The sequence below is a fragment of the Ursus arctos genome, unplaced genomic scaffold, assembly GCF_023065955.2.
Source record: "Ursus arctos isolate Adak ecotype North America unplaced genomic scaffold, UrsArc2.0 scaffold_20, whole genome shotgun sequence".
Taxonomy (NCBI): Eukaryota; Metazoa; Chordata; class Mammalia; order Carnivora; family Ursidae; genus Ursus; species Ursus arctos.
Window position 1 is genome coordinate 21,436,119 of NW_026622875.1, and position 22,768 is coordinate 21,458,886.

The window sequence follows — 22,768 nt, forward strand, 5'->3', positions numbered from 1 at the left end:
TCCCCCGTATGGCCATATTTAGGGACGGGGCTTCTAAGGAAGTAATTAAGGTTAAATGAGGTCATAAGGGTAGGACCTTGATCAGACAGGATTAGTGTTCTTATCAGGGAGCCGCCAGACAGTTCGGCTCTCCCTCTGCTTACACACACCCAGGAAAGGCCACGTGAAGACACAGCACGAGGGCGCCCTCCGCAGGCCAGGAAGAGAGCTCTCACCCCAGACAGAACTCACTAGCACTTTTGATTTGGGACTTCTAGCTTTCTGAACTGTGCAAAAAGAAAGCTGTGTAAGCCACCCAGCCTGCGTTACTTTGTTACGGCAGCCAGCGCAGACTAATACAGGTACCCAAAAGAATGCACAACAGCTAAAATCAGGGTTCAAGTGAATAAATAATGAGAGGAACTTCAAAGAGTTTCTGTGTGCTGACCACTGACTGCAGGGCCCAGCCCAGCTGGAGCAGCTTTACCCTGTCCCGGGCTGAAGAATGACAGGGCAGGCGCTCACTGAGGTCAGCTCTGATCCTCGCTTGTTGGCTCTCTGGGAAATCAAATCCAGAATCCTTAAAAATCAAGCCTTCATGCTCCTTTGGCCAGAGACCACTTAGAACAATCAGAATAGGAGACTTCCACATTTGCTCCCCAAGTCCTTGCCACTTCTTTGCCTTTCCAATCCTACACCTCACACCTGTTCCTGCCTACCACGTACCAATCCCTTGAGACACTGCTTTTATATTTCCAATTCTTTTCCTTTTTAAAAAAGATTTATTTATTTGAGAGAGAGAGAGAACGCGCACGCTAGGCACACACACGAGTGGGGGTAGGGGCAAAGGGACAAGCAGACTCCCTGCTGAGGGCAGAGCTGGAGGCCCAGGGCTTGATTCCAGAAACCTGAGATCACGACCTGAGCCAAAGTCAGATGCTTAAGGAACTAAGCCACCCAGGTGCTCCTCCAATTATTTTTCTTTTCTTTTCTTTTTTTTAATTAACATAAAATATAGTATTTGTTTCAGGGGTACACGTCTGTGATTCATCAGTCTTACAGAATTCACAGCACTCACCATAGCACATACCCTCCCCAATGTCCATCACCCAGCCAACCCATCCCTCCCAGTCCCCTCCACTCCAGCAACCCTCAATTTGTTTCCTGAGACTGAGTTTCTTATGGTTTGTCTCCCTCTCTGGTTTCATCTTGTTTCATTTTTTCGTCTTTTCCCCTATGATTCTCTGCCTTGTTTCTCAAGTTCCACATATCAGTGAGATCATAGGATAATTGTCTTCCTCTGATTGACTTATTTCATTTAGCATAATACCCTCTAATTCCATCCATGTTGTTACAAATGGCAAGATTTCATTTTTGATGACTGCATAATATTCCATTACACACACACACACACACACACACACACACACACACATACACGCACACACACCCCACATCTTTATCCATTCATCTGTCGATGGACATCTAGGCTCTTTCCATAGTTGGGCTATTGTGGACACTGCTGCTATAAACACTGGAGTACACGTGCCTCTTCGGATCACTACATTTTTACCTGCAGGGTAAATACCCAGTAGTGCATCCAATTATTTTTCTTAAAAATCACAGATTCACCTGGTTATTTCAGTCCTGAAATTACAATATAGGACTTCATACATAGGACTGTGGCTTTTTACAGGATCGGCGGTAGAAATAGCAGAGGGGAGTCATAGTTGGATAGCACACATTGTTTTCCAGCTTCCTCTTGTATATCTATCGGGTTGACTGAAGTATCAAATTCAAGAAATAACTGACAGAATTCTGATACCAGGAAAGTTCCTAAATGGAGAATAACTATTGTATTTACGAATCTCTCATAGTTACAAGTTCCTTGCACTTACTTCCACAAGGTAGCCTTGACTTCAGCTCTTTTTTGTTTAATAGCGCAAGTCGGTGAATCCTTTCTTTATTGAGATAAAATTAACATATAATGTTAAATAGTTAATTAGTTTCAGATGTACAACATAATGACCTGGTATTTGTATATATCATGAAATGTTCACCACGGTAAGTTAGTTAACTTCCATCACAACACATGGTCACAAATTTTGTTTCTTGTGATGAGAACTTCTAAGATCTATTCTCTTAGCAACTAGTTCTTTTTAAGATTTTGTTTTTTAAGTAATCTCTCCACTCAACGTGGGGCTCGAACTTACAACCCCCGGGATCAAGAGTTGCATGCTCCACCAACTGAGCCAGCCAGGCGCCCTTCCACAGCCTCCAAATATACAATACAGTATATTTAGCTGTGGTCCCCACACTGCACATTAGCCTTGAGCTCTTCATCTTCATTTTTTCCAGCAAGTAGAGCGACTGTGTTCACCAATATGCCTCAAGTTTACTCTCCTGGGAAAAGGTTGTTGTTACAATAATAATGACGATGATAATGATGATAATTAATGTCCCTCAAGTACTTACTACATGCCAGGCACCGTGCTAACTGCATTCTGTTACACCACTTCCTCCTCACTAAACACTGTGAGGCAGTTATGTTTATTTTGTAGCCGAAGAAGCTAAAGTTAGATCAGTTTGGTAATTTGCCCAAACTAATACATAGCTGGGGCAGGATTTGAACCCAGACCTGATTCTACGTCTGCGCTATTAGCCACTTGCTATAGTTTCTGTTAACAATGATTAAAAGTAGATAGCTTTAAAATGTGTCATAAACATATGCATTAGGGATCTGTTAAAACAAATGATAAGCCTTTTATAAGGAGTAAGCAGCTGTGGTTCTCGTCTGTCCTGTAACTGTCCTCCTCACTGGTTTACTTCTTTACTGCCACTCCGCTCGCCAGCAACTCATGGGCTTCTGGTTTGGCTGCCCATCAGAACGCTCCACCCCTCCCCCAGTGGGGTGTGTGATCAGTCCTGGCCCATTACGGGTTAGCACATCCTGGGCTGTAGGGACTGGTCCAAGAGGTATGTATGTGACCCAAGGATGGCCAGTGAGAGCCTTCCTGTGGGACTGACCCACAGCACTGGGAGACAGAGGCTCGCGCTTTCTGGTTGATTATAAATCATGATGATATAGCCCTGGGACTGCGAGCAGAAGTGTCGGCTGCTGTTTCCTGCCTGGAGGAAGGCTGACCGCACTGGGAGAGAAGGCCAACCCTCGAAGGGAAGTAGAGTCAAGAGCAGCAAACTCAGGGTCTCCTGATGACATCGTATGAGTCCCTGAATTTAGCTATTTCTGAAGACAGCTGTGGACATTTCAGTTACGTAAGCCAATAAACCCCTATTTACCTTGAATTCTGTTTGGGTTGCTTTCACTTGTAACTGAAGAGTTCTGATTAACTGTTCCCCACTGCTGCTGTGACAAATGACCATACACTTAGCAGCTTAAAACAATACAAGTCCATGACCTTACAGAACTGGAGGTCCAAAGTCCAAAATGGGTCTTACAGTCAAGGCACTGGTGGACTGTAAATCTCTTAGTGGCTCTGGGGAAGAATTCCTTGCCCTGCCCTTTCCAGCTCCTAGAGGCTACCTACATTCCATGGCTGCTGGCCCCTTCCTCACATGACTCCCACCTTTCCTTCCACAGTCACACCTCCTTCTCTCTGGCTCTGACCCTCCTGCTACCCTCTTGCAAAGATCCTGTGATGACATTGGACCCACCCAGAGAATCCAGGCTAAACCCCCATCTCAAGGCCCTTAATTTTATCGTATCCGCACAGTCCCTTTGGCTACGTGAGGTAACATAATCACCGGTTCTGAGGACTAGGACAAAGACATTGCTGGGGGTCCGTTATTCTGCTCTCACTCATACTCAGGAAGAATTTCCACTGACCACTGGGAAGGTCACTTTTCACCGCAAAGCGGCTTCCTTCTGATAGGTAGTCCCCAGGAGTGTAGGGCCCAGTTCCCCAGCACTTACCCTGCAGCTGCTGAGGGGGACTCCCGAGGTCTGGTGGGGATGTGGCCGGCTGGTCTCTGCCCTGCTTCTCTGCATACTCTGCTGCGGGTCTGAGGAGAGCCAGAGCCCCGGAGCACTGTAAGCAATTGCCATCAAGGTGCAGCTCACTGGGGAGGGGCAAAATACACCATTCACTGGATGTTACTTTCACTTCCGCAAATTTGGCTTTGAGGTCTTCACCTCATAAAATAATAGACCTAGTCATAAAATAATAAATAAATAATCATAATAGAGAATAGACCACATCATAAAAAATAGACCTAGTGACCGTGTCATCGGGCCAAAAACATGCATATAGCATGATACCCTTGATTCTCAAATGTAACTAAAGGATTTTTCCATTATAATTAAGAAAAAGAACACAAAATAATTAATGTAGTGAAAAGTCAGGGGAAGTCACGGGTTAGCAGACTTTGTAAATAAGCTGGTTATTTAACTCAAGACAGAACAGATCCAGAGGCAGAGGGGAGCAGGGCATGTGTCTCACCAGATGGAGCTCTGGCATATGATGGCGCCCAGCCGTGGTCCGCTCTGCGGCCCCAGACCACAGTAGCGCAGACTGAGGACTTGAAGCCTTTGGTTGTTCTCCAGGCCTGAGAAAATATTCTCAATTTCTTCATTTCCAAATCTAGAAAGAAATGACAGGAACAAATCAGTGACTTCTAAAACCTATGTCACCTGTTGGATTATTCATTTTAAGGGACTCCCCGGGGCAGATTAGATTTTACCGATCCTTACTTTGGGCTTCCACAGCCGGGGCCGGCTAAGGAGTGAGCTGGGTGACTGAGGGGGGTAGACTGCAGGTGGGGGGAGGGGGACCCAGAATCTGCCTCCTGGGCAAAGGGAGCAGAGCACGGTTTGAACTACCCATTCAAGGGAGCAGATAGAGAGCAAGCTCTGGATCCTGAAGACGGGCCAGACTGCCCAGCTGGCAGGGATGGAGGGAAGACCCCAGCAGTAGGAGGCTGTGTGAGGAGGGAGCCTTTAAAGTATGCCCAGGGCATACTTGGCCCTCCTTCCTGGCCCTGTGCTGCTCCTCACCTTGTATCACCCAGCCCTTCGACTTTGCAAAGAGAAGTCATGGGCATCATGCCAGCACAGCCTCTGGGTATAAGCATTAGGTCAGGAAGCTGAGCATCAGTGAGGTAAAGGGACGTCTTCAGGGAATCTGAAATGTCCGTGTCTGAACTTTCAAATGACATGCATCGTATTAACAGAAATAACTTCTTAAGTTTACTAGTTCACCCAACAAGTAATTCCTGAAGGCAGCTACTGTGGTGGGGGTGGGGATGCAGCTGTGTATGAGAAAGAAGGGCATCCGGCTGGTGGACTTCACAGCCTCACAGAGAAAGCCAGAGGGAAGTCCCCAGAGGCCGGTAACCTGCAATTTTACCAGTGTTGAGGTCTCAGTGGTGATTCCCAACCACCCAACCCTGACAACTCTAGGTGTCTTGGCAATAGCAGGATTTCAACTGACAATGAAAATAAGCTATTTCCTGGGGCACCTGGGTGGCTCAGTCGGTTAAGCATCCAATTCTTGATTTTGGCTCAACTCAAAATGGAGCCCCGTGTTGGGCTCCTGGCTCGGCGCAGGGTCTGCTGGAGATTCTCTCTCCCTCTCTGCCCCCTCCCCCTCTAAAGAGATAAATAAAATCTTTTAAAAATAAAGTAAGCTGTTTCCTAACAATGGGGATTTCTTTTTCTCTTCTGACTTCCTTCCAGTGCAGGTCTCTGGGTCCAGCGCAGGAACTGAAGTCCAGAAGCGTCTCAGCAGCGGGGCTGGTTCTGCCCAGTGCAGTGTGGGAAGCTGGGAGATTCCGAGGCTGATCCTCAATCACTGTGGGGTGTCCTGAGGATATTGGCCTTCTGCTGTCCTGTGTTAGGAGACCCTGACTGAGGCTCCTCCAAGCATCTCAGAAACATGGAGAACCTCCAGAAATAGCCCCTCTCCCCAGCATGTGCTTACAGATGCGTCCACTGTCACCACCAGTGCCCTAATAAGACCCTAGTTCCTTAATGGGGTCTTTGTGTCCCTGTGGTACCACTTCTCAGGCATGAATCAGCTCTTTCACCTCACAGCCCACTGGCCTTCTGAGTACAAGGCAGCACCGGGCTCCAGGGGAAAGTTGCAGAATCAAAGACCTGAGAAGTGGAAGAGATCATCTCGAAGATCAGAGAGGTTGCATGACCTATCCCACATCACACAAGCAGGTTGCAATGATTTAAGGATCTACACTATAGATCCCCCAGCAATCTAGTATCACAGATCCGAAGTGTGCTCAGATTCAGATGGCTGGATTCACATCTAGGCTCCATCCCTAGAGCTGAATGGCCTTGAACAAGCCAGTTAATGTCCTTGAGTCTTTCTTCATCTACATAGAGTCAAGGGATGGAAATAGTACATTACCTGTCATTATATATCCTACATCCATATGTACTGGTACATCTCTCTCTATTGTTGGGAGAATAAATGAGATAAACCATGCACTGTGCTTGGCACACAGTTAGCACTCAATAACAATTAGCTGATATTATCATTATTATTATTACCCCCTGACCTTCCGCTGACAGCCTGATGCTGCAGCCCTCTGAAAGACTTGGCTCTTTCCCTAGCACCACACCTTTCCTCCCACCTCCGCTCCTGGTGAATAATGCCCCGTTCCGTAGGGGATCATGGTTCCCCTTACCCAAAAAACCACTAAAATTTATAGGGACTTTTTTTTTTTTTTTTTTTTTTACATTCAGGCCTCTACCTTGCCTCATACGTAACCTAGAGCACGTCACCTCTCCTCTACTATACTGAGGACCTCCTTGCTCAGTGGCACTGCCGTATATGTGTATCTTCCTTAGCAAAGAGCAGTGTCTTGCACAAACAGGCCATTGACGAATATCTGTTGACAGAATAAATGAATAAAAAGGCAGGCAGGCAGGCAGGCAGGAAGGAAGGAAGGATAAATGAATGAATAAAACTTCTTTTTGAGAATGCTGACATTTATTCAGGAACATTAGCTCTAAGGAGGCTTTGCAGTGTTCCTTTTCGGCGATGATTTGAGGAGGCACAAGGAACCAGGCCACTGCCCTCCCTGCCTTTGCTTCCCTCAGCAGACAGCAGCCAGGAGCCCTGAGGGAACCCCCATTCAAGACTCACCTGCAGTAATCGAGGACGAGAGAACGCAGACAGCTGCATGGCAGAGCCCTCCCAAGTCTCCCGAGGGACCACAGATCCATCCTGCAGTCGATGAGCTCCAGGCTGGTAAATGGGCAGGCGGCACACCCCCTCAACTCCAGAAGCGAAGCCTGAGAACGTGAGATGAAACCGTGCTCACAGAAGGGAGACAGATAAGCTCTGTTTTCATGTAACCCAAAAGCCCATTATGTTCATTACCTCAACAGTTTTGCCTTTAAGACAACTTTCTAATTTCCCCAAGGAGAAAGTGGCATGAAAATAAAATAATTGCCCTTTAAAAGGAAGAACTAAATGGGAAACACCAAGCTTTATGATGAGACAAGATATACCTTAGCATATCTTTACAGATGTTATTAGGGGCTGAACTGTAGCCCCCTCCCCAATTCACATGTTGAAGTCCTAACCCCTAGTACCTCAGAATGTGACTGTATTTGGAAACAGGGTCTTCAAAGGAGTATTTAAATTAAAATGAGGTCTTCAGGGTGGGACCTAACCCAGCAGGACTTGGCTTTCTTATAAGAAGGAAATCTGACACAGACACAGACAGAGGGAAAACAACTTGAAAACACAGGGAAAAGGTGGCCGTTTACAAGCCAAGGAGAGAGGCCTCAGGAGACGCCAACCCTGCTGACACCTTGAGCTCAGACTTCTAAGCCTTCAGAACTGTGAGGAAATAAATTTCTGTTGTTTAAGCCGTGCAGCCTGTGGTACTTGGTTATGGCAGCCCCAGCCGACTAATACAGATGTTGATATTCTGACCCACAAATTTATCCTCCTAGGGTTGTGTTCTTTTCATTAGAGGTATCACCATGCCAACCTTCATATAACTAGGCACAAATATTACCTCCTAAGTAATTTATATTCATTGTCACAGGTATTGGGATTTAGAGGTCTGCTCAGAACTAGACCAGACAGGGGTGCCTGGGTGGTTCAGTCCGTTAAGTGTCAGACTCTTGATTTCGGCTCAGGTCATGGTCCCAGGGTTATGGTCTCAGGGTCCTGGGATTGAGCCCCATGTTGGGCTCTGTGCTTAGCAGGGAGTCTGCTTCTCTCCTTCTCCCTCTGTCCCTCCCCTTGCTCAAAAACTCTAAAATAAAATCTTAAAAAAAAAAAGAACTAGACCATGCAAATTCAGCAGGGAGGTGTTTCTCATGGTGAAGCCACAGGACTGGGGGAAACACATGAACATTTGGAACCATGTCAAGCTCTCTCAGTCTCCTGAGTGGAAGGGTCTATGGCAAGGTCATTTCTTGTGGTAACAAAGGATCCCAGTGACAATTAAAATCCCTACCTAACTGACAGAAGGAGGTATTTAAAGCTACAAATCACAAAGGCCACCTTTTAGCAATTAGAATCACCACAACCTAAGGATTTCTTCAGTTCAGAATTTAAACCTAAAAGAGGCTTTGGTGGGGTTTGGAGGACTTCAGTTTCCTGAGGCAATGACATGTTGGTCAGAGATAGGGTTCCCAATTATAGCTTGGCTGAGAATATAAGAGCCCTTGCAGCCTTAACTACAGAGCTGATGTCTGAGGTCTCTTTAATGAGAAAACACCTAGTTGAAGTGCTGGATTGGATTTCGCAGGCTGTGTTTCTGATAGAGGAGGCAATGTGGCACGTCACTGCCTACGGTAACGCCGGTCTGTGCAAAACAGGCTCTCGACCAGCGGTTGCAGTGTCACTCTGCAGTGTCACTCTCCGGGGCACTAGCACTGCTGTGGGCAAGAGCACAGCCATCGACCACACAATTCCTCAACAGCCTCCAGGTAACCCAGAGGGCTACATTTTAAAGAACCGTTAAGGGTCACTTTTAACATGCAAGGACACCATTCTATGTCCTACTTCAATGGACTGGGTACCCTGACTGACACAACTAAGAATTCTGGTTATGTATCAAAGATACCTTTTTAACATTTATTTTGAATTGTGGTCAAATACATATATAAAATTTACCATCTTAACCATTTTTAGTTCAGTGGCATTAAGCACATTTACACTGTTGTACAACCCTCAACACCATCCATCTCCAGAACTTTTTTCATCTTGTAAAACTCAAACTCTGTACCCAATAAAAAATAACGCCCATTCTCCCCTACCCCACAACATCTGGCCACCGCCATTTTATTTTCTTTCTCTGTGAGTCTTACTACTCTAGGCACTTCTTATAATACAATGATATATTTGTCCTTTTGTGACTGACTTATCTTACTTAGCATAAGTTCCTCAAGGTTCATACGTGTAGCATGTGTCAGAACTTCCTTCCTGTTAAAGGCTGAATAATATTCTATTGTGTGTATATCCCACATTTTGTTTTCGACTCATCTGTTCATGGACATTTGGATTATTTCCACCTTTGGCTATTGTGAATAATGCTACCACGAAGATGAGTGTACAAATATCTCTTTGAGATCTGGCTTTCAATTCTTTTGGGTAGATATCCAGAAGTGGAAGCGCTGAATCATATGGTAATTCTATTTTTAAATTTTTTTTAAAGATTTATTTATTTATTTGTTTATTTATTAGACAGAGAGAGACAGGCAGTGAGAGAGGGAACACAGGCAGGGGGAGTGGGAGAGGAAGAAGCAGGCTCCCAGCGGAGGAGCCTGATGTGGGGCCCGATCCCGGAACGCCGGGATCACACCCTGAGCCGAAGGCAGACGCTTAAAAACTGCACCACCCAGGCGCCCCTATTTTTAATTTTTTAAGGAACTTCCATCCTGGTTTCCATAGTGGCTATACCAATTTAGTGCACAGGTTTTCCAATTTCTCCACATCCTGTCAACACATTATTTTCTGCTTTTTTTTTGATAGTAGCCATACTAGTTGACATGAGGTAGTATCTCTGTAGTTTTGATTTGCATTTCCCTAAAGATGAGTGACGTTTAATAGCTTTTGTGTGCTTATTATTCATTAGTATACCTTCTTTGGAGAATGTTCACTTAAGTCCTTTGCCCAGTTTTAAATTAGGTTGTTTGTTTTTTTTTGTTGTTGTTGTTGAATTGTAGAAGTTCTTTATATATCCTGGATGTTAACCCCTGATCAAACAGATGATTTGCAATTATGGTCCCTATTTTGTGGGTTGCCTTTTCACTTGATTATGTCCTTTGATGCACGGAAGTTTTAAATTTTGATGTCATCCAAATCATCTAGTTTTTCCTTTGTTGCCTGTGCACTTAGTGTCATATGTAAGAAATCATTGCCAAATCCAACATCATGAAACTTTTCCTTTATGCTTTCTTCTAAGAGTTTTAAAAATATCTTTTAAAAATGTGCGATTGGCAGGACAGTGAGGAATACCCACAGATCAATGCATGCAGGAGAGTGGGAACCTAGAGCAGTATGCAGGGCACTAAAGCCAGCTTTCCCTTTGAGAGCACTGGTATAGCAGGGAGTCGAGCTCTGCTTTTCATGGATCATGCAGTCCAGGGGACAGCAAAGCCCAAGATCACTGGAAGTGAGGAGTCCAAGAGAAAATACTGCATACAGTGTAGCTCAAAACATAGAGTGAGCTACAACACCATGCCCTTAGAGTACGGATGAACTAGAAATAAACCTAACTCTCCCTTCCCCACGGAAAACTGACTATCTCAAACTAAGACTGAAGACACAGAAAAAAAATATATGTCCCCTGTGAACTCACAAGCTAGTCTTAACATAGGTAATTGCACCCTGAATTGATACCAGTTGGATGGTTCAAAGAGCCCTCAGACCAAGAATTTAATTTAATTTAACATAGCCCGAGATGGTAGCACTGAGAAGCAAATGCAAATCCTCCCCGGGGAACGCTGTCTTCAAATCAGAGCTCAAGGAATTGCCTCAACTATTTTCCTAGGAAATATGAGTTTACGGCACAAAAGAAATCATAAAAACACACAAAGAAATGGTTCGTGAGTAAGAGCCCATAGAAGTCAGTAATATCAGACTCCAAAATAATTTAGATTATTGAAACTATTAGACACAGATTATAAAATAAGTTTAACACATTCAATGAAATAAAACAAGAGATTTTTAAACAGGTAAGAGACTAGAAAAATGGGCACTAATGCCCTCTCCCAATTACTACCTCCTTCCTCTTCCCTAAAAGTAATATTATGATAAGGAAACATTATAGTTTTACCTGTTTTTTACTTTATAAAATGCGACATACAGTATGTATTCTTTTGTGTCTCTCTTTGCCTGTACATTATGTTTTTATGAGTCATATTTTGTTTTTGTATAGCTATAGTTGATGCATTTTCATCGTTATATAGTTTTTTTTAAAGATTTTATTTATTTATTTGAGAGAGAGAGAGCGCACAAGCAGGGGGAGAGAGCGGGACAAGCAGACTTTGCACTGAGCCTGGAGCCCGATGTGTGGCACCATTCCATGACCCTGAGATCATGACCTGAGCTGAAATCAAGAGTCAGACGCTTAACCGACTGAGCCACCCAGGTGCCCTTATGTAGTTTTCTACTATATGAATATACCATAATTTCTTTGTTGTTTTTTGCACTTTTACATAACTTTGAAATGTCTCATTAAAAAATACATTGTTTTTTTAAAAAAGAAAAGCTTGGAGCATATGCATCAAGACAAATGAACTATAGCTGGAACACATGATATTATGCTTATATTCAATTTTAATTGGAGGAATGCTTCTCAAATGCGTGACTCACCAGTCTGGCAATCTCTGGGTTGCTCAGCTGAAGGCTCCAGATACAGATCTCTTTCCCCAGCATATAACACTCATCTTGAATTGTCATGAGCAAAGGTTCCAAGGAAATTGGTGGGATGCTTGGCGGGGAGTCTTCAGGTCTTACAAGCATAAACTGGAGTGTCGGGGAAAAAAGTACAGGTGAGAATCATAAAGAGAGGTGCGTGCATTTGAATGCGTAGAGAAAGAATACTGTCATCAGACATCAGAACATTTGTAAAGGTAATTAACTTTGGTTCCCGTGTGCATTGGGGTGGTAATTCAATACAAACTTAGGGAGTTCTTGTCATATGCAAAGGCAACCTTACAGGGCACAGATTTTCCCATCAGGTTACTACTCATTATTGGGTCAGGAAATCAGTTGAGTAGATTGTAACCAGCTTTTTTTCTTTCTTTCTTTAAGGAAACAGAAAAGAAGAGAAATTATCCAAGTGTATCCTACACTGTAAAAAATAATTGTCTCATGAGACTTTTACTTTAGTGATGCCCAAAATCAGAATGGAGACCCAACCAAAGCAACCCACGCAACATAAACTGCCCGTACGGTCTTATGAGTCACACTGGTACTTATACATTGGATCATGATGTTATTTGTATTTCTGGTAGCGACTGTAATTTAAAATGTTTAGAAAACATTGCTGAAGGGACTATAAATTTGAAAAAGGTTTATGATTAACTCTTATCATTAAGTAGTAGAGGCTCATTATAAGAAGTATAATAGAAAAAAATTAAGTAGTAATTATTTTACCACAAAAAGCTCTCACACTGGGAAGATGTATGGGGGGAGTCCAGAGAAGCAACTAACTACCAGAGAAGGAATTAGAAAGAGCTAGGAGGGCAGAGGGGACAGGAGGCTAGGAGAGGTAGTCTCCTGTCCAAAGAGAGGAGAGGACAGGGAGGTGGCAGCTGCCCTGGGAAGTGGAAGTTTGGGCAAAAGAGATGGTTAGGGAGGACTTTCAGAGGTTCTTTTGATGTGGGGTACAATGTAATCATCCTCCCATCCCCCAAAAACATTCAGGAAAAATATGGGTAGGATGGATTTGGGTCAAAGTCACCTTAGAATAATTATTTTTAAGCAGCCATCTCTAATTGCTTTATTCTGTCTAGCACTCAGCATTTTAGGAAATCAGTAGGTGTTTGACGATTACAACACAGACTGTCTTTCTGGGCTGGCCATAGAAAAGCTGGAGAGCAGGCCCGTCTGTCCTTGGGTGCGAGGCCCCACCTTCTGGACTAGCAGGTGCCCCTGCCCAAGAGTAGACCATTTAGTTTCAGCACTGGCCTCTCTTCTTTCCCTCTCACAACCGATCCCTAGATTTTCTCAGAAAAGATATGACATCTGAGTTTTTTTTTTCTGAAATTCTGTACTTTGGGAGTCAGAATTATGTGTTTGCTGACTTCATTCCAAGTGAGAGGGGAAGCATGGGTGAATGCGGGGGTCTGGCCTGATGACATGGACACAGGAGCTGTTAAGGGAAGCAAATGTTAGCTTGGAGGTGTCCCGTGGGGTGGCGGGAGTGCTGGACATGATATCCTGCAATGATGCCCAAAGTGGTGCTTTTGAGGGGGGCTTTCCAGAGGCAGCGTGGGAGGGGCGGGTTGAGAAAAGGCAGGCCTGCTTGAAGGACTGGGATGGGCAGACTGGGAGGGAGGAGCAGGAAGGGAGCCGGGCTGAGCAGAGCCCTGGGTGCCAGGGGCGGGCTTTGGGCAGGCAGGAACGCAGAGAGGGCCATGACCGAGGACCATTAGTTCACTTCAGAGAAGAATAAGGAAAGGAAGCCACACACTCACTTTCCTGAGAATCCGTTCACTGCTGATGCTGGTTTTCAAGTCCTGTTTGAGGGCTGGACACACAAATGTCTGCGTCTGGGCACAGTGCTGCTCGTATGTTTTCAGGAACTTTTGAAGAATTGGAACGATGGGCACGGGTATTCCTTTAGTTTTTTGTTTTCCTTCCTTTTCTCTTGGCATTGTTTTACTGTTTGAGACTCCACCTGGATTCTGAAAATAGTACCTTGCCCTGAAACCCAATACACAGCTGTCTTTTTAAGGAGCAGATCACAGCCCTCCCACTAAAAATTGTAAAATATTGCTGGACACCCTTCTCCGAAAATCTTAAAGTGCCTCATGTATCTTAAAATGGGGGTAGGGGAATCAAGATGGAGGCAGTTGAGCAGAACTGTTCAATTTCCAGTCTCTACATCCATGGATCCATGTTCTTTTAGGTTCTTGAAAACGGGGCAGTACCCTTGGAACTCAGTTATAAAGGAATACAATTAACGTTAATGGTGGGCACTAAATATTACCAAAGACATACTGATTTTGAAATGGCATAGTTCTCTTTATAGACATAATTCTTGCCAGGCAGCATATCCACAGCGGTTGAAAACATGACCTTTGAAGGGAAACAGACCTGAATTTTAGTCTTGTCTCCACCACTTGACTCACTGGGGTGGCCTTAGGTATTCTACGAAGTCTTTCAAGCTTCTATTTCTCCATCTGTCAAATGGATTATGGTTGTCACGAGGATTAGGGAGGTAGTTTATGAAGCACCTCACACAATGCCTGGCCCATAGTGAAAGTGCTCAACAAACTTTATTAGTACTATTGAGGTTACTATTATTTTTTTTAAGATTTTATTTATTTATTCGACAGAGATAGAGACAGCCAGCGAGAGAGGGAACACAAGCAGGGGGAGTGGGAGAGGAAGAAGCAGGCTCCTAGTGGAGGAGCCTGATGTGGGGCTCAATCCCAGAACCCCGGGATCACGCCCTGAGCCGAAGGCAGACGCTTAACCGCTGCGCCACCCAGGCGCCCCTATTGAGGTTACTATTATTTTGGTGACCACAGGAAGCCACCCCATCAGCACTGATTTGTCCCTTCAATTATCCAGCCTTGAAAGGTCCCTGCATGCGGCAGTCACCAGCTAGACCCCAGCACCTGACTCTCACGGCCCGGCCCGCCTGCTTGTACTCACTAACCTTTGTCTTACATTTTGCCTTAAGCTCTTCTTTCTGGCTTACCTCTTACCTCAGGCAAAGGAAACCTGAAACCAGGGGATGGCTACAGCCCTGACAACACCTCCCAGACCACCCAGACTGTTGGAACTAAACACCTGACTCACTTCGGCTCAGATGGAGGGGGGAGTAACTTCTGGAATGACTGGCAATGACCTCTACCTCATTATAATACTAAAATCCCCTCCCAAGGAAGAGCCTTAGCCCCACTTACATAACATACAATGTATGTATAGGCATGTTTCCTTAAGGTACATGTGTGACCTTATGACCGCTACATACAACGACAAGGCCTCCCTATCGAAATATTCATCCTAACCCTAAACAAAAGGAACCCATTCACCGCTTCTCTCCACCACCCCCTTCGCAGTCCGGCTTTGAAAGCTATTTCCTGTGATCTCCTTATTTGCTGCAAATAAAGTTTACTTTGTGCAGACAATTCCACCTGCTGTATCTGTGCCTCACCACGGAGTGAACTCACGTTGGTTTGGTTACAATAACTTAAGGTCATGGTTGGGGCTCTGAAGAGGGTTCATAGAGACAAAGGTTTATGGGATTATTAAGAGGCCTGTTTCAAGAGGAAGCAGGTTGGATCCTGTGTCAGTTATTAGTAGACGGACTGTGGGTAATCAACTTCATTTCCCCGAATCCTGTTCTCTTCATCTGTAAAAATGGTGGCAATATAACCTCTTAGGTATTTCTGAGGATTTAATGCAAATTAAATGTAAAGTTTTTCCCTCAGCAACACAGAGACGGTGATGGATGAGGAGGAGGAGCTGTTATGAGGAGTAACAGATTAGTTCACGATGAATGCCTGGAACAGAGTCTGGCACACAGTGAATGCTCAGGTGGGGACGCTGAGGCCTAGTGAGGGGAGTGATTTGCCTAAGTGCAAACACTGGTAACCGGTGCAGCTGGGATTCAATTTCAGGCAGCCTGGCTCTACAGCCCAAATTCTTAACCACTCTAACGTACCACCTAGAACGTACTGCTACAGACTGTATGTTTTCACACACCCCCCCCAAATTCTTTTGTTGAAACCCAGCCCCCAGTGTTATGGTATTTGTTGACCAGACCTTTGGGAGGTGATCAGGGTTAAACGAGGTCATGAAAGCAGGTCTCCGACCATGGGATTACTGCCCTTATAAGAAGAGACACAGAGTGGAGCGCCTGGGTGGCTCTGTCTGTTGGGCAACCGACTCTTGATTTAAGCTCAAGTCATGACCTTGGGTCATGATCTCAGGGTCATGAGCTCGAGCCCCAAGTCGGGCTCCAGGCTCAGCTTGGAGTCTGCTTGACATTCTCTCCCTCTGCTCCCCCCACAACCACCCCGCTCGCACACTCTTTCTAAATAAATAAATAGATAAATAAAAATCTTAGAAGAAGAAGAAGGGGAAGAAGAAGGAGGGGAAGAAGAAGAGGAGGAAGAGACACCAGAGAGCTTATTTTGTCACCCTTGAGCTGGCTGCCACATCCAAGCCAAGAGAAAAGGCTCCAAACCTAGCTTCCTGGCACCTTGCTCTTGGATTTCCCAGTCTCCAGAAGTGTAAGAAGGTTTCTGTTGTTAAGGTCACCAGTCTTTGGTATTTTGTCAAGGCAGCCCAAGCTAAGACTGGTACTATATAATATTACTGTTCACAATATGAAGTGTTTCTCACCAGCCTTTTCTGGGTATTTACTGGAGCGCAAACTACACCCATAACATTCTATAAACACACTCGATTAAGACCCTCTTAAATCTTGAGCTTTTCACTTAACATTTTATCACGAGCATTTCTTTGTCATTTCCGCGTACAGTAACGTGTGGCCCAGGGAGCAGCTACCTAGGCGCTCAAGGCCAGCACACCTGACTCATTGAGGAGTATTCAGTGGAGGCCTAAGGAGTGGGTGCCCCCTCCTCTGCAAACTGTGACTCTCCGAGAGCTGGGGACGGTGAGGGGAGGGGTGCGGGGAGAGAGCAGGGGTGGGAGGGTCCTGCCTCTCGAGCCGTAAGGGAAGCAGAGTTCCCCGGGGCCTGCGGCTCGCCCAGCTCCCCCTCGGAGTCCCAGGCGACGGGAGCGGGTGGGCGAGGAGGGGCTGCCTTCCGCTCCCTCCCCCAGGGCCGCCGCCGCACGCAACAATTCGGTACCTCCCGGAGAGAACGCCAGCCACCCATCCCGCAACCTCGTTGCCGGCCCGCGCCCCGCACTCACTCGGGCGCCGGTCCCCGCGTCCCTCGCCGGCCGGCCTCCCGCTTGCGCCCGGCACCGTGGAGACGCGCGGGCGGTCAGCGCGGCGCGGGGCGGGGCTGGAGAGGGCGGCCCGCGAGGGGGCGGACGCCGCGGCGGGAGGAGGAGGCGGGGGAAGGGGCGGCGGCCGGAAAGCCCCTCTAGGGTTCGGGAGGGTGGGCTCTGTCTCGGGTAGGGAGAGCTCCTGGTGTCCTCGCCCCGGGGTCGAGGCCGTCAGAGCCAGGGGCGCTGCGAGGCACGAGGTCTAGGAGGGGAGAGAAGTGGGGGACCAGTGTGCCTGGCCATCAGTGGGGCAGGGGGATGGGGTAGAGGTGGCCCTAAGGTAGGTGCCCCCCCCCCCCCCCCCGGCGGCACACGCGGACGCCAGCCGGGGCTCCTGCAGATAGCGCTCCTGCTCCGGCGTTCCCCCCCCCACCTTCCAGGCCCGGGACGCAGGGGGCGCCGGGCTGGGCCTGCGACGGAGTTTTAGCGGGGAGTATAGAGGAGGGACATGCAAAAGCGGTTGCAGCTTTGGAAGTGGATGGGGAGGAAAAAGGATTTTTAAGAAATTTGGCCGTGGGCAGTGGCTTTGGGGCTTGTAAATTTAAGGATTTGGGGGCAGAATAAAGGCCCCCAGAGAAATCCATGTTCTAGTCCTGGAACCGGTAAATGCGTGACCTTACATGGCAAAAGCGACTTTGTAGATGTTATTAAAGTTATAGACCTTGAGGGGCGCCTGGGTGGCGCAGTCCTTAAGTGTCTGCCTTCGGCTCAGGGCGTGATCCCTGCGTTGTGGGATCAAGCCCCACGTCAGGCTCCTCCACTAGGAGTCAGCTTCTTCCTCTCCCACTCCCCCTGCTTCTGTTCCCCCTCTTGCCGGCCGTCTCTGTCAAATAAATAAATAAAATCTTTTTAAAAAGTTACAGACCTTGAAGTGGGGCTGTTACCTTTGATTGTAGGGGGACGGGGGACGGGGGTGAGGACGGTGATCTAATTGCCTGAGTCTGCGAACATAAAGCCCAGAAAACTTTTTCCCCTGTGGTCAGAGCCATGCAGTGAGGAGTGTCCCGGCCACCCCACCCCCTTGTTGGCTTTAAAGATGGGGCGGGGGGGGGGGGGCGCCTGGGTGGCTCACTTGTTAAGCGTCTGCCTTTGGCTCAGGGCGTGATCCCAGGGTCTTGGGATTGAGCCCCACATCAGGCTCCTCTGCTGGGAGCCTGCTTCTTCCTCTCCCACTCCCCCTGCTTGTGTTCCCTCTCTCGCTGGCTGTCTCTCTCTGTGTCAAATAAATAAATAAAATCTTAAAAAAAAAAAAAAAAGATGGAGGAAGGGGACACTAGCCAAAGAATTCCCACTAGAAGCAGAATAGGCGTGGAAATGAATTCTCCCTAAATCTCCACAAAGGAACCCAGCTCTGCTGACACCTTGATTTTAGTTCAGTGAGAACAGTGTGGGACTTCTGATCTCCAGCACAAAGAATAAATTATCCATCTCTTAGGATATGATAATCTCCGGCACCTGGATGGCTCTGCACATTAAGCCTCCGACTCCTGATTTCACCTCAAGTCATGATCTCAGGGTGTGGGATCGAGTCCCTGCATCCCCTCCCCCCTCGGTGTGTAGTCTGCTTGAGATTCTCTCCCCCTTTCTCTCTGCCCCTCCCCCTGGCTGTCACACATGCTCTCTCGCTCTCTCCTTCAAAATAAATAAATAAAATCTTTTTTAAAAAGGATATAAAATAGGCTCTCCATGACTGTTTGATGGAAGAGTGAATTTAAAAAGAAATTGGGTTAAACTAACTCACAGTAAACTGCAAATGGAGAAGAGTCTGTTCTCCAGGGCTACTTGTATTTCTGAGTGTGTCTTTTAAACTCAAAGGGCTCTAATGAAGAAATTTGTGGCACAAAGTGAAGCGAGGAGGTAGGGAAGAGCAAGGAGGGATCCTGCGTTTGGTCAGACATGGCTTTCCAGCGAGTGCACCCCCATGAGTCGGTGCTCCTGGATTAATTCTCCTTTGTGCGGCCTCCTCCTCTGCTGGGCCCTAGTCCAGTCTTCCTAGCATGCAACCAGAGAGGGGCAGTGAAGGAGGAGAAGTACAGAGGAGGGTGAGGGAGTGCACTTACAGGTCACTGACTGCGACTCAAAGCACATGCTTAGGGAGCTGAGAATGCTGAGGAAGCCCACTGCCCAGAGGACAGGGCCAGAGTAAGGGTCAGAAACTAGATGGACCACCACAGATGAGATGAGAAATCCTTCTTAGGCACAGTGGGAAGGCTCAAGGAAATGGCACATGAAGTTTAGCTGCAAGTGACAGAAACCCATTAATATTGGTTAAAACAATAGAGAAGTTCATTTCCCTTTCATGTAAATGAAGTTCATAGGTAAGCAGTCCAGGGCTGCTACAGAAGCTTCAAGATCATAAGGAATCCAAGCTCCTCCTACTTTATTACGCTGCCATCCTCTGTGTGAATTCCACCTCATGGCCCAAAATGGCTTCTGAGCTCCAGCCATTTCATCCACATTTCAGACAGAGAAGCGGACACAGAAGTGCACATTCTCTCCATATAAGGATATTTCCCAGAAACTGCATGTGACCCTTTTGCTTAGATGCCACTGGCCAGACTTACGGACACGATCTTATCTAGCTACAAAAAATGATGGGAAATAGAGTCTTTATTCCAGGCAGACATGTGCCCAGCTAAAAATGGGAGCTTCTATTACTTACAGAAAAAGGGAAAGATGGATATTGGGAGGTAACAATCTGGACCAGCGCCCAGGGTCACAGGGGTGACTGGAGCAGCGGGTGGGATACGTACCAGTTTGCAAGTACTATATGGGTTCCTCACACATTGAGCATTTGTAAATCAGGGGCAGCCTGGACCTCATCTCACTGTTGTTATAATTTTAGGTGTGACTCACATGGGCTGAGGAGGTTACACATGTGTTTTGGGCTCCTGCAAAGCTGGCCACGCTGCTGGCAGCCTTCCTACTACCCGTTCTCTGCTTCTGCCTTGCTGATGTAACTCAATTTCAGCATGAGTGCCAGCAAATAAGGCAAGGAAAACAACCTTCCCCAGTCTTTCTTGTATATGGGGTGACCATGTGACATAGCACTGGCAGGTGACATAAGCAGAAGCTGACAGATGAGCCTCCTCAGAAAGCTCTTCATTTGTAAACATTTTATTTATTTGAGAGAGAGAGTGAACGAGCGAGAGTGAGAGAGAGCAGGAGCAAGAGAGAGCGGGGGGAGGGGGGAAGTGGAGAGAGAGGGAGACAAGCAGACTCCCTGCCGAGCGGGGAGCCTGACTTGGAAACTGACTTGGAGCTCGATCTGGGACCCAGAGATCAACCTGAGCCGAAACCAAAAGTCGGACCCTCAACCGACCGAGCCGCCCCCGGACTGATGCATCTTTAGAAAACGTGCAGACGTTCAATTCCAAAGTTTAAAAAGGAGGCGGTGAGCACGTTTTACGTTTTTTATTGGGATTGTTTTATTTAGAATTCTTATTGTTGACCCCTCTCCGAAGCACACGGCAACTGTTGCGAAGAGAACAGGGATTCTGGAGGTAACAAAGACCCAATCTCTTTGGGGTTTTGAGAAGAACGCTGGGTTTTGAAAATGTGACAACCAGCCCTGCTGGCAGCCAGATGGTGGTTCCCAACTGCAGGTCAGCCATGTTCAGACAAGCCTCCCACCCTCAAGACAGACATGGTCATTCCCCAAACACAAAAGTGATTAAATGACCCCCTCTTCTGATGAAAATCTGAATGACTGCTCCTCGTTCACCAATTGCACAAACTCTAGTGCTCCGGTTTTCCGGGTAAGATTAGATGTCCATTACCAAATGCTCTGTTCTTCTTGACAGTATGCAATCTAGGACTGCCTCCCCCTTTCCTCTTGCCCCAAGGCGTCACCCCGCACACGGCCGATCCTGTTAGAAGCCTCTCACAGCTCCTTTCTGAGTCTCTGGGGGCTTCTTCTCCTGCTCTCAAGCCCATAAACCCAACATATTTTTTTTTCTTTTACTGCAGGTGAGCTCCTAGCAATCTGTGGTGAGCAGCCTTTAGCAGAACACCCCAAAGCTGGAGCTTTAAACCCCTCCCATCTCCAGTGGTTCTGAGAGAGGTTCAGGTGCAAGAAACTGCCTGCAGACCGCAGCGCCACCGCGAGTTGAACTGTTGCTAGTTCATCCACCTTGGCCTCCAACAACTCCTCCACCCGCGTGTCTGTTTCCTCCAGCACTGACGCGTTTCTGTTTCCTCCAGCACTGACCGGCAGGATAGGGGAGGGACTGTGGACCCCCAGACGGCAGCCACCATCCTCCCCAGCCCACATCCCCATCCACAGCTCCCGGGGAGCTCCCCTCTTCTGCTTGCTCTTTCTGTAGCCATCATTCAGTACTGACCGCGTCCCTATGGAGAACAGGCAAAATCTCCAGTGAGGGGCGCCTGGGTGGCTCAGTCGTTAAGCGTCTGCCTTCGGCTCAGGTCATGATCCCAGCGTTCTGGGATCGAGCCCCGCATCGGCCTTCCTGCTCCGCGGGAAGCCTGCTTCTCCCTCTCCCACTCACCCTGCTTGTATTCTCTCTCTCATTGTCCCGCTCTGTCAAGTAAATAAATAAATAAATAAATAAATAAATAAATAAAATCTTATAAAAAACAGTGACCCTTGTATCAGGCAGGGAAGGAGGGAGTTTCTTCTAAGGGACGCTCAGAGGGTAGAGGAGTTTTTCCTGTTGTGCATGTCTGAAATTTATTAGCACTAGATGTAGGAGATTCTGTGAGAACTGACCTTGCAGCCGTTTGCAGGTGTTTCCGAAACGTGTTCCAATCAGAAAAAAACATCCCAAATGACGACTGTGAGATGTGTTTCCCAACCAGAGACTGAGGAGGAGCAGGTTGAAGACAAGTTTCAGATAGGTTTTCAATGACATGAATGGAGTAATGATATAAAACTGAGTCTTCCGGGGCACTGAGTGGCGCAGTTAGTTAAGCAACTGACTCTTGGTTTCCGCTCAGGTCGTGATCTCAGCATCTTGAGATCAAGCCCCGCGTGGGGCTGCACATCAGGCGTGGTGTCTGCTTGACAGTCTCTCTCCCTCTCCGTCTTTCCCTCCCACTAGTGCTTTCTCTCTCTAAAGATAAATAAACAAATCTTTAAAAAAACAAAAAACACCGAGTCTTCCATGTGGTCTGTCTCAGTGCTTCTCAACCCAGCTACACACCAGAATCAGCGAGGAGAGTTAAAAGAACGCCTGTGGCCAGGACCCTACCCCAGACCAATTACATCCGAATTTCTGCGCCGGGGCCGAGCGTAAGTGTTTGCTCCTCAGGTGATTGTAGCCGCCAGGGTGGAAAGGCCCTGGTGTGTGGAAGGACACTGAGACCAGGAATCAGGAATCGGGAGTCTGCTCTCCCCTTCCTCAGGCAAGGTGTTTAACCACTTTAATCTCATCGTCCTCCTCTGCAAAATGAGTGAGGTTAAGATTAATGTTTCTGAAACGTTCATGTGCACACAAATTGCCCGGGGATCTCATCAGCGTGAGATCCTGGTGCAGTAGGTCTAGAGTGGAATCTAAGATCCTGCGTTTCTAAGAAGTTTCTGGATAACGCTGGTGTGGCTGACCCGCGGACCACACTCTGAATAGCAGGCTGTAGGTTAGTGGTTCTCAAAGTGTGGTTTCCAGACCAGCCGCATCTGCATCACCTGG

General features: G+C 47.0%; 1 protein-coding gene across 1 annotated transcript in view; it reads right to left on the reverse strand.

The window, feature by feature from the left end:
- The window catches only part of LOC113254009 (uncharacterized), a 46,789-nt gene extending 29,677 nt beyond the window's left edge, over positions 1–17,112 (reverse strand). The window contains exons 1-6 of the mRNA XM_048216262.2: positions 17,043–17,112; positions 13,625–13,853; positions 11,796–11,948; positions 7,101–7,249; positions 4,440–4,580; positions 3,914–4,059 (exon numbers count right to left, since the gene is read on the reverse strand). Of these exons, the coding sequence (XP_048072219.2) occupies positions 3,914–4,059; positions 4,440–4,580; positions 7,101–7,249; positions 11,796–11,948; positions 13,625–13,804 (769 nt within the window). The 5' untranslated portion in view covers positions 13,805–13,853; positions 17,043–17,112. The remainder of the gene's footprint in view (positions 1–3,913; positions 4,060–4,439; positions 4,581–7,100; positions 7,250–11,795; positions 11,949–13,624; positions 13,854–17,042) is intronic.
- Positions 17,113–22,768: the final 5,656 nt, after the last annotated feature.